This window comes from Camellia sinensis, chromosome 4 (assembly GCF_055761805.1).
Source record: "Camellia sinensis isolate YWXY chromosome 4, ASM5576180v1, whole genome shotgun sequence".
In the NCBI taxonomy this organism is placed as follows: domain Eukaryota; kingdom Viridiplantae; phylum Streptophyta; class Magnoliopsida; order Ericales; family Theaceae; genus Camellia; species Camellia sinensis.
In genome coordinates this window covers 198,635,544-198,652,248 of record NC_138964.1, presented here as the reverse complement: position 1 = coordinate 198,652,248, position 16,705 = coordinate 198,635,544, and the positions used below count along the sequence as shown (strand labels likewise).

Sequence of the window (16,705 nt, the reverse complement as noted above, 5' to 3'; positions counted from 1 at the left end):
ACCTCATCTCACAATTAAATTCACGCACCCCCTACATTATGAATTAGGATTTATGAGAATACTTACCTCTATCACTACCCATCTATCTTTCCTAAATCCCTCTTTCAAAATGTACCCACCCTTAAAATTTTGAAAACTCTTTCGTGGCAATATTCAAAATTTTGAAAACTCTTTCATGGCAATATTCCGGCAATAACGGTAGCAACCATTTGATTACTTACACTTTTTCAACAATGATAATGAGTGGAAGTTTTTTCAGTAACCATAACTCCATGAGACGAGTGGAGTATAACAATAAAAGTTCAAAGGAGGTTTATAACTTTGATGGTGTTCTTAGCACAAAAGATATTGGTCTTATAGGGGTTTCTTAAAAAAAATGATAAAAATAATAAAATTTGCTCGTCATTTTTTCAGGATTGAATTCTCGAACATATGACCGAATTCGAGAATACAAGCCCAAATTTTTTTTATTTGTTTGGGAATCGGTAACTGAACATTTATTATTTGTTCGAAAACAGGTAATCGAATATTAATCACTGAAGAAAAGGATGAGACAGCGTGCGCACAGAGAGAGAGAGAGAGAGAGAGAGAGCATACCAACTGTGACAATGGTTAAACTGAAAAAAAGAATGAGGCGGTAGAGACAGTAATCACACTTGACTCTTCTTCTTCTTCGTGGGTTTTGTTAAGATTTTTGAAAGAGAGATTTTTTTTAAGATGGGGGCTGTGCATTCAATTGAATAAGTGAAATGTTTTTACAATGATAATTTTGGTATTATTTGGGAAGAGAAAAGAAAATTTTAAGGGTTTTAAAATTTATAAATAGGGGTCTAAAGAAATGGGGAGTTCAAAATAATAGATGGGGTGTTAATAGCACCGCTTGAGTTAAATTTATTCTAACTACGATTTACATTAGGGCAAGTTTATTTTTGAAATTTTTTGAAATACTCAATTTTTTTTTCCTTCTCAATTTTTAGTACATATTATTTTTTATTTGTTAAAAGCAACAAGTAAAAATTCATGGTGATAACCATGTCATTGTCGGCAAGTGTACTTTTGAGATTTTTTGAAGCTCTTATTTTTTTTCTTCTCAATTTTTAGTACATATTATTTTTTATTTGTTAAAAGCAGCAAGTAAAAATTTATGGTGATAACCCTGTCATTAACTAGTATGTTATCGATAAAATTTCACATGTAAGTGAGTTTTATTATTTAAATGTAATTATTAATTTAAGATAGTAATTTAGTAACTATTATGTTTATATGGTGATCTATTATTGATTAGTGATATTATGCGTCAATGATATTATAATATCACCGTTATATTAATTTTAATTCAAATTAATTGAACCCCTTATAAGACCCACCTACGGATCCGAATGTTTGGATATCAGCCTGCCAATCTTTGATGTTGAGAGTGATGAGTTTGTAGTAGTTTGTGTGGGAAATTTTTTTTTTAACTGGCCTCTTTGGTTTATGGAGGGAGTATAATGTTATCATATGAGACCTAGATCATGTGAGTGTATATAATTTAGATAAGGTTTGACAATTGGTTTTTTAATACTATGTTTTTTGAAAAAAAAAAAAAAAAATCTATAAACGTTGATAGGCTTAGTAATTGCTAATTGTTAATTTTTCGATTTTATTTCCAAACTTGTATTTAGGTGAAAAATGATGGTAAACGTTTGGTTTAATTTTAGAATCATGGTTTGAGAATGAAGTTGTATTTTGAGTTTGTGAGTTGTTGAATCATAGAAAATTTATTTAGTTATGAATATTAAAAAGAGTTTTGAATTTTTGAAATAAGAAAAGTTGTTTGGTTATGAATTTTGAAGCGAGTTTTTAAAACTTAATTCAAAAATTTATAACTCATAACCAAACACACAACTCAAAACTCTATTGAAAATTCTATTTAAAGCTTATAACCAAACTCTTTTTAAAATTCAATTCAAAAAAATAATTATTGAAAAAATAATTTTTTTTATTTAAAAAATTCAAAAAATTTCGAAAATATTTTTTATTTAAAATATTGCAAATATATATATATATATATTATTTTTTGTTAAAAAAAATATTCAGCTAGTACTTTAAAATTACTTTTGATTGAATTTTTTTAATTGTTTTGTTTAAAATTTTATTTTATTTATTTTTTAAAAATTATTGTGGTAAATTAATTTTTATTTAAGATTTTTGTTGTTAATTTTAAATAAGTGGCCAAATAATTTGTCATTTTGGTCTAAAAAAATAATTTCTATATTTAAAAAATATCAAAATAAATATAATTTTTTTTTTTCAAAATAACATGTGGCAACTGCCAAAAATAAATAAATAAAAATAACTGTTCTGGTCAACCGACCTGACGACCGCCCTACCGTCTGGATAAACCAAAAAAATAAAAAATTGTTCAAGAAGATGTCCGGGTAGAACCAATCCGCCCTTTTGGATTGTTCAAAATTCAAAAATTCTAGTTTACCAAATATTTTTTCAAACGTGGGCTTAGAATCATATTTTGAAAACAGTGATGCTAGAGACCTTTAATTTAGAGGCTCTAAACACACCTCTAATGAGGTAGAAGAGGAGAAAAAAAAAAAAAAAAAACAAACAGACACATCATTGACAGTGGCAGTGGGTGGGACCCACAGCCACATCACTGGTGACACCTCTAATTAAAGGTCTCAAGAATTTTTGTTTTGAAAATTGCAACCAAGCATAGCATTAAAATACAACAATGATTTAGATCACTAAAAAATATATCACTAATAACACTAATGCATTGAAAATGACAATAAAAAAACAAAAATAAAAATAACAAGACATAAAAAGTGGGCGGAGCCCACTGTCATATTATTAGTGCTCCTCTTAGTGCTCTCTTTTTAGTGTTTTCTAGCATTTTTTCATTGAAATATAAGGGTGTAATCATAATTTGAAAAGACAACGAAACAGAGCCTATCATATTACTTTTATAATATTTTAAGGTTCTTGTGGGAACATGGTGAAATTTATGAAAATGTTGAGAGTAAAATCGGTTTTTCAAAATTTTATTAAAAACTACTCTTTTTTTAATTTTTAATTTTTAATTTTTAATTTTATGAAAGGCTCATTCCAAATAAACTTATTTATTTTTGATTTTTTTAATTAAAAAAATGCTTATTTAATTATCCTCAAACAAAAATCTAAATCTTATTAGAAAAATGCTTGGGAGCACTAATTAGTGCTCCCACTAATTAGGTAGTAATGGGTCCCGCCATTAATGATGTGATGTTTTGGTCTTGAAATTGTATTTTTTATTTTTATTTTTTTAATGCATTAGTGCTATTAGTGGTGATATTTTTAGTGGGATGAATCATTGTTGATCTTATTAATGTCTAGATTTTTGTGTGCTGTAGAGAATGATGGGCGAGTCTTCCATTTAGGACTTTGGTGTCAAAAACGGTGTCCTCATGCTCATCCGCATGATTGGAAACTAGATTCGTATCTAAATGAAGATATCGATTAGATTGTGTTTGTACCTATATGGATTAGATTGTGTTTGCACCTTAAAAAAACATGACTCCCCTTACCATCTCCTTAGTTTAATAGTGTAATTTTTTATTATTTTTTATTATTTTTTGTAATTACATGTAAGAAATTTGTATCAAAGTTTCATGTCACTCCTTCAACCATATGGCTGATAATCGAGTCGAGCGAACTGGACAACTAATTGTTTAAGTTTGATTTAAAATTTTTAATGAATTTTAAAATTTGTTCAAATTTGATTCTTAATGTTTTGAGTCAAACTTAAACAAGCTTTTATATTTTTAGACTCATCAAACCGTAAGATTCTAAGATTATTAATATATTTTTTACTTATTATATCTCTCATTTGGATTAGCTTAGAATTATTAGAAAGAATTAACAAAAATTTATCAATTTTACAATTTAACTTATTAGTTTGAATTTCTTTTTAGTCTTTCATTTTGTATTAGACTTTCTTTTTACTATGTCCGAATAGATTATTAATCTAAATTATAATTTTCTTAATAAAATATCAAATTATATATTTTGTTGAATTATTAATCAAATTTTAAGACTATATATGGCCAAATGAACATGACTTTATAGTCCTCTTCTAGACGGAGGCATGCCAAGCCATCAAAGGTTGCACAAATCTTGAAGGATGGATATCAACACTTCAAAATTCATGGTCGTTGTTGCATATTATCGAATTATTTAATTATTTAATTTACCAATAATGATATATTTCTTAATTTTGAAATTTTAATTGAACTCTAATGATGTGATAAACAATTAAAAAAAAAAAGATAGCCAAAACATCACCATCACTGTGTGGCCTACACACTTAGATCTCCTTTAGAGCTCTTCAATTTAGAGCTCCCAAACATTTTTTTTAATTTATTAGGTAGTTTTTTTTATGATATAGGCTTTAATATTACTTTTTTAAATATGATATATTTCAACATATACATGTACACTACCCATTTATAAAGAGTGAGAATAAGGGAAGAGATAAAATAAAATAATACATAAATTAATAAATACCAGTAGTAGGCGTATAATTATCCTCGAATTTATAGTGGGTGTTTGGAAAATTACTATTGTAGTTGATTATTTTGGCTTTGTTTAAGAAGCCATGTTTGAGATTTTTTTTTGACTATTTTAACTACAAAAAACAAAATAAGTTTTTTGACTCAATAAGACAAAATATCACATTCAATCCATAATTATTACATTTTTCATCTCACAAAAAAATCAAAAAAACCAAAAAAAGTCAAAAAAATTTTCCAAACGAGACTTTTTAGCGTCAGGCTAAAATAACCAAAAGCCAACCCACTTCCCAAACCAACCCTTTAGTTTTTGGGTTTGGAATATAAGTTGTCTTTTTGGCTTTTTAACTATTTTAATCTGAAGCTAAAAAGTCTCATTAGAGATATGCTTTTTGGCTTTTTAAACTTTTGTGAGAGAAAAAATAAAATGAAAAGTCTAGTATGCCAAACGAATACTTAGGCCTCGTTTGGCATAACCTATATAATCCATCTTTTTATCTTTTTATCTTTTTTTCATCATATCACCTCTCTATTTTTCTGCACATCTTTTCATAAAAAAACAAAAAGTGCACTTTTTTAGGACATCCCAAGCCAACCCTTAATAAGTTAAAATTTTTGTGCTTAAGAAGATAATTGAATTTTTTTATAATTTGATGTGATATTTATAAGAAAAAAATAAAATAATTATAGTTTTAAAGTGATATTTATTTTATTTATTATTTTAATTTTTTTTATATAAATTTTAGCCTAAAAATTAAAAAAAACAAAAACAAAAAAAAAAACAAAAAAAAAAACCTTTGCCAAAGAAGGAAGACAGAAGTATGAAAAATGTGTGCGATTGTTTTTGGGGCTACGGAATGGTCTAGAATAAGAGAGACTACAGGGGCTGAGTTGTGGACTCCTCATGCAACCACAAATCAATAAAGAGGAGCTTGCAAGTGGGAGAGAGAGAGAGAGAGAGAGAGAGGTAACATGCAGAGAGAGACAGAGAGTAGGACTCTAGACTCAGGAGGAGTAGGATAAGGACGCCACGTCCGCCTTGACACTGACCTTTCTCTCCCAATTCCTCAAAAAATTATTGTTTGGTTTAGAATTCTCCAATCATAATTTATTATCAAAAATAGTAGAGATTTTAAAAATTCTGTCAAAAATTTTATTAAATATCTGATCTGAGTGTGAAATTTACATATACTCATATTGGATAGGTCTCACACCTATTTGATAAAATTTTTGAAGCCTAACATTTCTCAATTATTATCTCTTTTATATTTTTCAATCATTTAACTTAATTTTTTTAAAAATTATTGATTAATCTAAAAGCACCATATAATTATACCCCTTATCACTCACAATTCATTATATTTTCACATATTTTTTAATTACTCAATATAAATTCATAAAATTCACTTATTTTACCGATCATAATACCATTGAAACATCCCATAACCATGCCCAGACCAACCATTAATTTCTCCAATTCCTCCACTTTCTCTCCGTGGCATGGAAAATACAACTCATAATCCTTGGGTTGAAAAATTGAAGGACTAATCTATTAAGGACGGTTTTGGCAACCTACAATAATAATTAAAACAAAATATTTAAAAATTTAAAAATTATGTAATTTTTTTTTTCAAAAAAATTTACACATTTTTTTTTGTTGTAAAAAATTAGGGGTGAGCATGGTCTGGATTGGACTGGATTGGGGTAAAATCAGGACCAATCCGTTATTTACGGTTTCTGAAAAATTGGAACCAATCCAATCCGTTTAAATCATGGAACCAATCCGAACCAATCCATTTAAATACGGATTGGATCGGTTTAGGACCACGGATTCACATAATTAAATAACAAAATATATATATATATAACACTTTAATTTCATAAAAATATAAACATAGCGCTATATTAATTCCACAATAGTAACATGTCTTTCTATAATAGCGACATACTGTTCTAGAATTTAAACAACCATAAGAAAATTGGTTTCACCATAAGTGTTTATACCATTACAAATTAAAATTAAAAACTAACAAACAAAAGTAATAAAAAAAGATATTATGTAGGTTTAGGTTTGAGTTTATGTTTTATATGGAATAAGAGAAGATACTATGGGGGTGGATGTATAATAAAAATATAGACTATTTGTATACGGTTCGGATCGGTTCCAATCCGGAACCGTGGGGTTTAATCCGGAACCAATCTGTGGACTACGGATTTTTAATTCTTTAATCCGGAACCGAACCACGGATTCAAAAAATCAATCCAAACCTATCGGATTGGACTGGACTGGATCGGATTACGGATTTCACGGATTCCTTGCTCAGCCCTATAAAAAATCAAGAAATCATCTCAAATATATTAATTTTTTTCATCTTATATTTTAGTTAAAAAGTCAAAAAATTACTAAAATAACATATTTTCAAACCAACTCTAGATTCGTTCAATTATTAATGATTATTATTTTGACTCTCTCAATTATATAAATATATTATTTCTATCTCTTTCAAACTATTTAAAGAGTCCATATTTGTGCGATTTTTATAATTAAGAAAGTCCGTATTAATTCACAGATAAACAAAATAAAATGATATTTATTAATAATTAGATGAGTCTTGGGGTAATTAAATTAAGAGCAAATGCCCACACATACCAAACCGATTTATTATTATTATTACTCCATTCGTCTTAAAATATTAGTCCCTTATTTCATTTTTTATTATCTCAAAATATTAGACTTTTTTCAAAAATTAAATACAAAAATAATATAAATTTCTTATTTTACTCTTCTTTTAAATTTATTAACAACATAAAAAATATAACTATGGCATTGATATTTTTCAAAAAATATACTATCAAATTAATTTTTTTTAAAGTACTACAATAGTTGTATTAATAAAAAAATTTGAATTTTTCAAAAAGAATTATTATTTTGAGATGGGAGAGTATGCTATTTGTGCTTAATTTTTTACCTGTTTTATCCCTTTTATCGCACCATGTCCTCTCACTCCTTATGGGAGCGAGGGGTAAAATTTTAAGTAATTATAGCATTGCTCTTACTATGATAGGTGTAGCGCGAATTACACTAATGATTTTTATAATTTAGGATTTATATCATTTTAGTTTATGTTTTTTTAATTATGACATATTTAATTTTGAATTTTGAATATTGTTCTAAATAAGGATAATTGAAAATATCATTGATTAATTTTAAGGGCAACGTCGTCAATTTGATAAAATATAAATTAATTTAATAAAAATAAATGTCAAAAAAATATTTTTAAGTTTTTTTAAAAAATACCATCAATTACATGTTCATCATCCAAATGCATAATAAAAATTAATTTCGTAAATAAATAAATAAATAAATGTGTAAAAGATTTATTAATTTTACATAATTTTATCTTTTGGCGGGTAAAAATTACTTTTAAAAATTTAAAAATATTTTTTTGATATTTATTTTTATCAAATTAGTTTATATTTTATTAAATTGACGACTTTGCCCTTGAAATTGAGCAATGATATCTTCAACTGTCCTTATTTAGAACAAAATTTAAAATTCAGAGTCAAATGTGTCACAATTAAAAAATCAAGGACTAAAGTGACATAAGTTCCAAACTATAGACTTAGGAGAATATTGGAAATTAAATTACAATGATAGGACAAGGATGAAATTAAAAGCCAGTGACTTCCCTCTAGTCTGTAATTGAATTGGAGGGTGTTGTTGGACCTGTGAGGACTCACTACGTGTCTCGTTTCAATAATTCGAACTGTTCAATATGTAGAACTCGTTGAGTACTATATGCCTGTAAAAAATCACATTAATCAGATATCGATAACCTAATCCAAATTAAAATTTCATTACGAGACTAGAGGGACTACAGTATTAATAATATATATGTTTTTTTATCATATGCATAATGTATAATATGATATATAAAATATATATTTACATAATAAAAATTAAATACTATGTAAGTAATTTGTGTGACTGAATGGGGCGTGTTGAAAACATAGGATGAGAGACGAGTGAGATTTTCAAAAGGGCAAGGGGGCAATTCATGTATAAAATAAGATGTATAGATATATTTTTGAAAAAATTACAATATATATATATATATATATAGGGTCTAACATTTGTAATAGAAAAAATATTGAATTTTAAGTTTGTCAATTTAAATTTAAAATTTTTGATTTATTTTAAATTTAAACTATTTGAAGTGCTGTAAGGGTCAAACTTTTATCGGGATTTATTTTGTTATAAGAATCAAATTCTAAGAATTTTTATATAAGGAAAATACCTTGTAACCTGAAAAGGAGGGGTTCAAAATGCCCGAATGGGTGTTTACCGGATGACCGGGTGAAACACTTGTTTATTGCGGTTGTCACCCTATCAACCATAGGTGTCAATCTTCTTGCCGGACAACCGACTGGATGACAAACAAAATGAATTTCGAATATATGGGCCCAGTTCAAGTTCAAGCTACACAACAATTCCCTTTTTATAATTATTTTTATATTTTCTAAGTGTTAGTGGCAAATAATATCCTTAGAGCATGTTTGTTTTGAAGGATAATATCATGGGTTGGACTATTAGTCCGAATGAATTAATAGTCCGTTGTTTGGTATGAATTTTTTGATCCGGACTAATAATCCCCCCAAACTATTAGTCCCATATTTGTGGAACTATGCTATCCCATGGGAGAGGTGAGATAGAAACCATAGGATAACTCATCCCATGGGATTAGCTACTAAAATTACATTTTTGCCCTTTGGCATTTAATTATGTATTATATTAGTAAAATTCAATAAAATTTAAATGTTTCAATTTAGAAATAAAATAGTTTTATTTAATTTTTATTTTTGTTTTATTTATTTGATTTTTTAAAATAATTTTTTATAGATATTTTATTGATGTTTTATTTTAAAATTTTGTTTATATTTTATTTTATTTTATTTCATTATTTATATTTTAATAGATGTTTTATTTTATTTCATTATTTCATTATTATTATTATTTAAAATAAATTTATTAAAAATTTTAATTAAAAAAATAACATATATTTTCATTGTTATTTAATTTATTTAATTTTTTAAAAATAAATTTATTTAATTGTGCAAAAAATAAAATAAAATAAATTTTTATTTAATCTAGCTAAAAATAATTAAAATATTAAAGCTATATTTAATATTGCTATTACTTTAGTAAATAATTGAAAATGATAAAATAGTCATTTAAGCATTTATCATTCTCCATAACATCCCAAACGAACATTGGACAACTAAAAATAGTCCAATCTAGACATCTAATTCCATGACTAAACAAACATAAGATACAAATCTAATCCAACCAAATAATTCGGGGACAATGTATCCCAAAACTAATAATCTGATAACTTATCCAATCCGTCCAAACAAACACACCCTTAATATAGAGGTAGGAGATATCACCTCTACTACCACTCCTGCCCCCATCCCCACGCTGCAATCTATATTCTAAACAGTTAGAATTTGTGTATAAATTGTTTCATTGAAACACAACATGCAATTCTGAACCAACAAGAAAAACAAAATGAAAAAAAAATTACAACATGCAATTATAATTTGTGTATGAATCTTAGCGCTTATAAAAATAGTATAACCATAATAAATTATGTCATTCTTTATAAAAATAATATAATTATTTCATTCCTATAACCATATTCTCAAGCTTATTTTGAGAAGTAAATTAAAAATTACTTTTCAATTTTTAATACACTTTTCTCTTTCACAAAAAAATTTAAAAATAATTTTTTATTATCTTTTCAAAACTCCCCTCATATTATACTTGTATATAGGTTACACTATATAAGAAAAAAATATTATTTGTTACTAAAATGAATTATCAATAATAATATTGATCCCCATCTAAGAAAAATAATATTATTAAGGTCAAATGATATACAATACAACAATGTGAGAAAAAAATAAAAAAAGATGAAAAGGAAAGTCTATCAATATCCGAAACATTGAAGGAATCCAACGGCTGAGGGACAGCCATTCGCGGAAACACGGAGCCGCTCATGCCCAAGACCTTGGAATGTAACCCAACCCCCCAACCCCAACCCACACTCTCCTAACCCAACCCACACATTCTCTCTCTCTCTCTCTCTCTCTCTCATGTTATTAGTTAACCACTGGCCCACCACCATCACTACCAAACTAACTTAACCTTAGTTAACTTCACTTTAGCACCTACCTCTTTTGCGTTTATGGATGGTTTTGAGAAGTTAGGTTAAAAATTGATTTTTTAATTTTTAATTTTTTTAAAAAATTGTATAAAAAATAAAAAATAATTAGTTTGTTTTGATTTTGGTTTTGATTTTCAGAAAATAGTTTTCATTTTGATTTTGATTTTCAGAAAATTTTATTTTTTTATTTTTCGTATTTTAATATTTTTAATGAATTTTTTTAATTTTTAAACACACCTAATATAAATATAAATATTTGTAATTTTTTTTAAAAAAATTCATTAAATACTAAAAAATATGAAAATTAGTACATTTTTTATATTTTTGTGTATTTATTACTTTTTAAAAATTTTTTTTCACAAATATTTTATTATTTAGATACATCTAAGTAAGTTGTATCTAAAAAAAAAATACTTAAAATTTTAAAAATATCCACTAAAAATAAAAAAAAATATAAAAAATAAAAAATTCAATTTTTAAAAAAATAAATTTAAAAAATTGAAACAAAACGCACTATATGATTCAAAATAAATTAAAAAATAAAAAATTCGCTTTTAACTATGGCCCCAAATTTGCCCTATATATATATATATATTCCTCCACTCCGTTTCAAAGCCTAATCTCTCTCTCTCTCTCTCTCTCTCTCTCCCCAGTTTCTGCGTCTGGCTACCAAATTCATTTCCTCGTTTATAGCTTGAATCTGATATGTTGAGCTTGTAATCATGAGTTGCAATGGATGTCGAGTTCTTCGAAAGGGTTGCAGCGAAAACTGTATCCTCCGACCATGCCTTCAGTGGATCGACTCCCCTGAATCTCAAGGCCACGCCACCGTCTTCGTCGCCAAGTTCTTCGGTCGCGCCGGCCTCATGTCCTTCATCTCCTCCGTCCCCCCAAATCAACGTCCCTGTAACTCTCTCTCTCTCCCTCTCTCTGTGTTCGTGATTTTGCAAAAACCCATTTGTATGTAGTAATCGATTTTTTAATCTCTTAGATTTATTTCTATTTATTCGTGTTTCAGCTCTGTTTCAATCGCTCTTGTTCGAAGCGTGTGGCCGGACCGTGAACCCGGTTAACGGAGCGGTCGGGCTTCTCTGGACCGGAAACTGGCACCTCTGCCAGGCTGCGGTTCAGACCGTCCTCCGCGGCGGCGCGTTGCGGCCGATCACGGAGTTCCTCGGCGGCGCCGTCCTGACTCCGTCGGACCTCGACGAGGCTTCCGAGGCTGAAGTCACCTGTTCAGACATGTTTAAACTTTATCACCATCAAGATCCGAACCCTGACTCACGATCGAAAGCGGCGCCCAAGCGCCGCCGTATCGGCGACGAATTAGAGAACCTCGGGCTCAGCTTGACGCCATCATCATCGGAAGCAGTTGTCGGAAGAGTACTGAATTTTTGGAGTTCGCTGGAAAAGCTGAGACCTGGGACGCCGTCGATGAATTCGGAGGAATCTGGGACGACGACTTTACATGAAAGTGGTGGTTTTGGAGATCAAACGAAACTTCTAAACTTGTTCACCTGATTCGGTGTAGAAATATATTTTCTTCTAATTAATCAACTACAATTTTTGTATTTTTGTATTTTTTTTTTTTTTTGAGTTTTAAGGATTTTCCTGCAATCGAAGTTCCGGTGAGATTTTGTTAATCGCCGTCACAAGATTTCCCTGTTGTTCCCTGTTTGGATATGAGGAAAAAAGAGGGAGAAATGAAAGTTTGCCGGTGATCCCCTTTTTCTTTTCTAGTATTTGTCTTTTGTGATATCAATAAATCAATTGTTTTGTTTTTCTCTAATTTTGTGGGGGCCTTAAGTTGGAATGATGAGGTAAGAAAAAGAAGAGAACCACCAAGCGCCATCTAAGTTGGTAAGGGAGTATGTTTTTTTCTTTACTGATCAGGTTTGAATTCCTTGATGTTGTGTTTGGTCGGGAGATTTGAGAATGGATTTGGAAAGGGAAATAGAAAAGGTAGGTGAAATGTGAATAAAACATTCTTATATTTCACCTAGTTTCACACACTTTTTTCCTTTTCCTTTTCAAATTTTTCTTCAAATCTCCCAACCAAACACAACATGAAAGTATTCTGGGTATCAAAAAAAGAAAAAAAAGAAAAAAAAATGGGGTGATGAAGATCCAAGCAAAAGAGAATATTCATAGGCTATTTTTCACAAATTCTCTCTACCTATGTAGTTCTTATTCATTTATTTTATTTCGTTATCGTGGTAAGGATGATTTCTTGTATGCTTTCGACTTGATCGGATGATTTCAAGTGGAAAGAAATCTCAATTAGATATCGGTGTAGTGTTAGGCCAAATATTTTCTTATATTTAGCCTCCGTTTGGGAAGTGGGTTGGCTTTTTGGCTTTTTGGTTTTTTTGACTATTTTAGCCTGGGCTAAAAAGCTTGGTTTGGGAAGGGCTTTTTGGCTTTTTGGCTTTTTTTTGTGAGAGAAGAGTGTAATGATTATGGGTTGGATGTGATGTTTTATTTGTTGTGACTAAAATAGCCTGTTTTGTCTTTTGTGGCTATTTTAGCCCCAACCCACTTGCCAAACAACTTGTATTAGAATAAACTTCCTATGAATGAGGTGTTGAAAGGAGGGTTTTAGGGTTTCGAGTGTTGTATAATCTGTGTCTTTTGTTTTTTTCTTTGTTGTGATATTGTTATTGTGATTCGATAGTTGAGGTTTAAAGTTGTAATAGAAGTACATTATTTTGAGATGTGTTATTCTAAAATTATTTTATTTGAGGTGTAAATTTAACCATTGAATTATACTTTTTGCTACTATATAGCATGAAAAAATCACAAGGTTATAGCACCAAAAACACAATGGAGAATCCCTACATTTTAAAAAGAATCTCTCTTATAATCACTTCGTTGTAATGGGTGTCATGTAGTGTGCCATGTGTACGTCGGACTTTGTTGGGAGACACCTGCCTATTGGACTATAGTTTAATTATCTATCCATCAATGATAAAATTAAATATTATGAGCTTGATTTTAAATTTGTACTATAAATAGGTTCATTAGATAGTCGAATTTGTGATCTTATAAGGGAATATTTGGATTTTAACTCATAAATGTTTATGGTAATTTGGTTTATATAAATAGAAATGCGTGTGAAAATTTGAATACAACTTCTGAAAATTTGAATATGTTTGGATGTTTGGTCATTCCACTCTCATACGACCAAACTCTCAATATTTTAGGAGCTTATCCCGCATCAGTTTGCATAATGCAACAACTCTCATTTCGCCTCTGTTTGGCAAGATGATTTTGAGGCTTTTTTGACTATTTTAGCCACAAAAAACAAAATAGGCTATTTTAGCCATAACAAACAAAACATCACATCCAACCCATAATCATTACATTCTTCTCTCACAAAAAAAGCCAAAAAAGCCAAAAAGCCCTTCCCAAACCAAGCTTTTTAGCCCAGGCTAAAATAGCCAAAAAAGCCAAAAAGCCAAAAAGTCAACCCACTTCCCAAACGGAGGTGAAGTCGACAAAATTCAATATTAGTTTTGAATTTTTATTATAAAAAATTCTGCCAGATTGATATAGCATTGCACTTGCGAGTTCATTTTGAGGATAAATTACAATAATTTATTCTAAAATTAGGAGAAAACACATTAAATCATATAATTTTAGTATAATTACATTGATCTTTCATTTCATAAAATTTTAAAATCAGAACTAATGCAGATGTTATAAAAACATATAAATGAACCAGATTAGGGATGGCCACGGGGCAAGTTCGTCATTCCTCGCCCCCGCCCCTGAGGACAAACTCGCCCCCGCTCCCCCCCAACTCCCCGTTACGGGTGACTAAAATATAATCTACTCCTGCCCCACATAAGTATTGGGACAGGTAAAATCCGTCAGATTCAGGCAGGTATAGGCAGGCCCCTGTTGATCGGATTAAAATGACTATCTCTAAACCATATCCATATTTTTTTTATTCATATGATTAACAAGTTATTGATGTAAAGTGAATACATGTTATGTAAATTAAAACTTTAAAAGAGTTTTTTTTAATAATGTCATATTTGTATGACTTATTATGTTTTCTCTAAATTTCAGAAAAAGTTGGTGTAATTTATCCGTATTTTGATTATATAGGGTATTATATAGAATATTGTGAGAAGTTTGAATTTATAAATTTAAACCAAAAAATTTATGAGAGCACTTTAATACTTAAGAAATTACTAATCATTTACGTGAACAATGGTATACAGGCTTATTTTCTAAATTCAATGGTGCGTAAGAAATGTGATGATTCAACAATGATTCATCTCCCCTTTTTTCTCCATCCCCTTTGATCCCCCCTCTCTCTCATTGGTTACTTTTTCTTTTTCTTTTTCTTTTTTTTTCTGCTCCTCCAATCATCACCCGCCACGTGGCAAGGAGGGTGAGGGGGTGACCCCAAAAGGGGGTCCCAAGCATTATTCTTAGAGAGAATACAAGAGAAATAAAAAAATTATCTTAAATATTTTAATAGATTGACCCATCATTAAACTTAAAAAATGAATTTAGCTTTTGAATTAGAGTAACACTACTTAATTTTCATTATAAAATTTATATTTATAGAAAAAAAATTCGTTTTGGTGAATGGTTTTATCTTCTAGGTCTTGTACAAGTTCATGATTCATTCAACCTTATCTAATACGTTACTGAATAATTTAAGGTAACATTATACAAGGTTTGACTGAATCGAATAACATTGATCAAACACATCTGATGAAGCAACCCCCAAAGCTGCAATCCGATTGGAAGGGAGAGGTCGTTGGTCCGGGTCCAGATGTTTCGGGTCAAAAGTTTGACCCGTCCACGAATTGTTGGATATAGATTCTTCTCATCAATACGTGGAACCACGCTATACAATGCTTTTGATTCGAGCCACAGATCATATCATATTATATATTTACCAAATAAAAAAGTGGTCCTTTTTTTTCCCAAAAATAAAATAATAAAAAATTGGTAATTTGGATCGTCACTACTCCTCACGCGCTCTGGTCGTTTTGCCTCTATTACAAATGAAAAATAATTTACAAAAAATAAAAAATAAAAAATATTTATGAGATTCAAATTATATTCTAACTTGTTTATTTCTTTCAAATTGAATTTAACAGGATTTTAAATGAGTCAAAATCAAGTAAATTTTCATTATCAACTTGAGCATTAGTTCTTCAAAAAAAACTTGAGTATTAAAAATTATCAAATTTTAAAATGTGTTTAAAAATGATTTATTAATGTAATAAGTTGATATAAAATGAATTTTTAATGAGTTGTACATTTATTAATTTTAACTAATTTAGTTCATTTTATGGTGTTAATACAATCTTACATGAAAAAATTATTAAATAGTTCTTGAAGTGTAATATAACATTATTTTCATAACAAATAAGAAATTACAAAATTATTATGTGACATATTCATTCCTAACAATTAGACCTATTTTGACAATACGGTCAACAGTTAATTTTTTAAATTTTTTTCAAATTTTTTGAGTCACATCATCTCTTTATTTTTTTTATATATTTTTTTAAAAAAATTAAAAAATTAAAAAAATTAATTTTTAATCTACTTCTTAAAACAAATCTTAGATTGATATTTGTAGAAAAAAATTAAAGATAGTGTTAATATGACAAGGCAGTAGAGCGTGTATGGGACTGTAGATATGATCGCGTGGGGGGTTAAAGTAGGAGGAAGTGAGAAAACTTGAAGCAGTTATCTTTATTCTGTGTGTAGTTGTAAAAGTCTATGGTATGTGGATACTCATCTCATCTCCATCTTGTTTTTGGAAACTATTTAATATTTTTAAAATATTACGTGATTATATTTTAAATTAACTATTAATTATTTAATTTTTATATTGTTTTTCCATCTTCAATGTAAATTGTGAGCTTTTATTTTTTTCTACTAATCAAAATTTTATAACAC

The 16,705-nt window shown here is 28.8% G+C and overlaps 1 protein-coding gene across 1 annotated transcript; it reads left to right on the top strand.

The window, feature by feature from the left end:
* The first annotated feature begins 11,333 nt into the window (after positions 1-11,333).
* Positions 11,334-12,560, top strand: LOC114277442 (LOB domain-containing protein 37). Its single transcript, XM_028219339.2, has 2 exons — positions 11,334-11,677; positions 11,790-12,560. The coding sequence occupies exons 1-2, from the start codon at positions 11,494-11,496 to the stop codon at positions 12,290-12,292; spliced, it is 687 nt and encodes a 228-aa protein (XP_028075140.2). The 5' UTR covers positions 11,334-11,493; the 3' UTR covers positions 12,293-12,560.
* Positions 12,561-16,705: the final 4,145 nt, after the last annotated feature.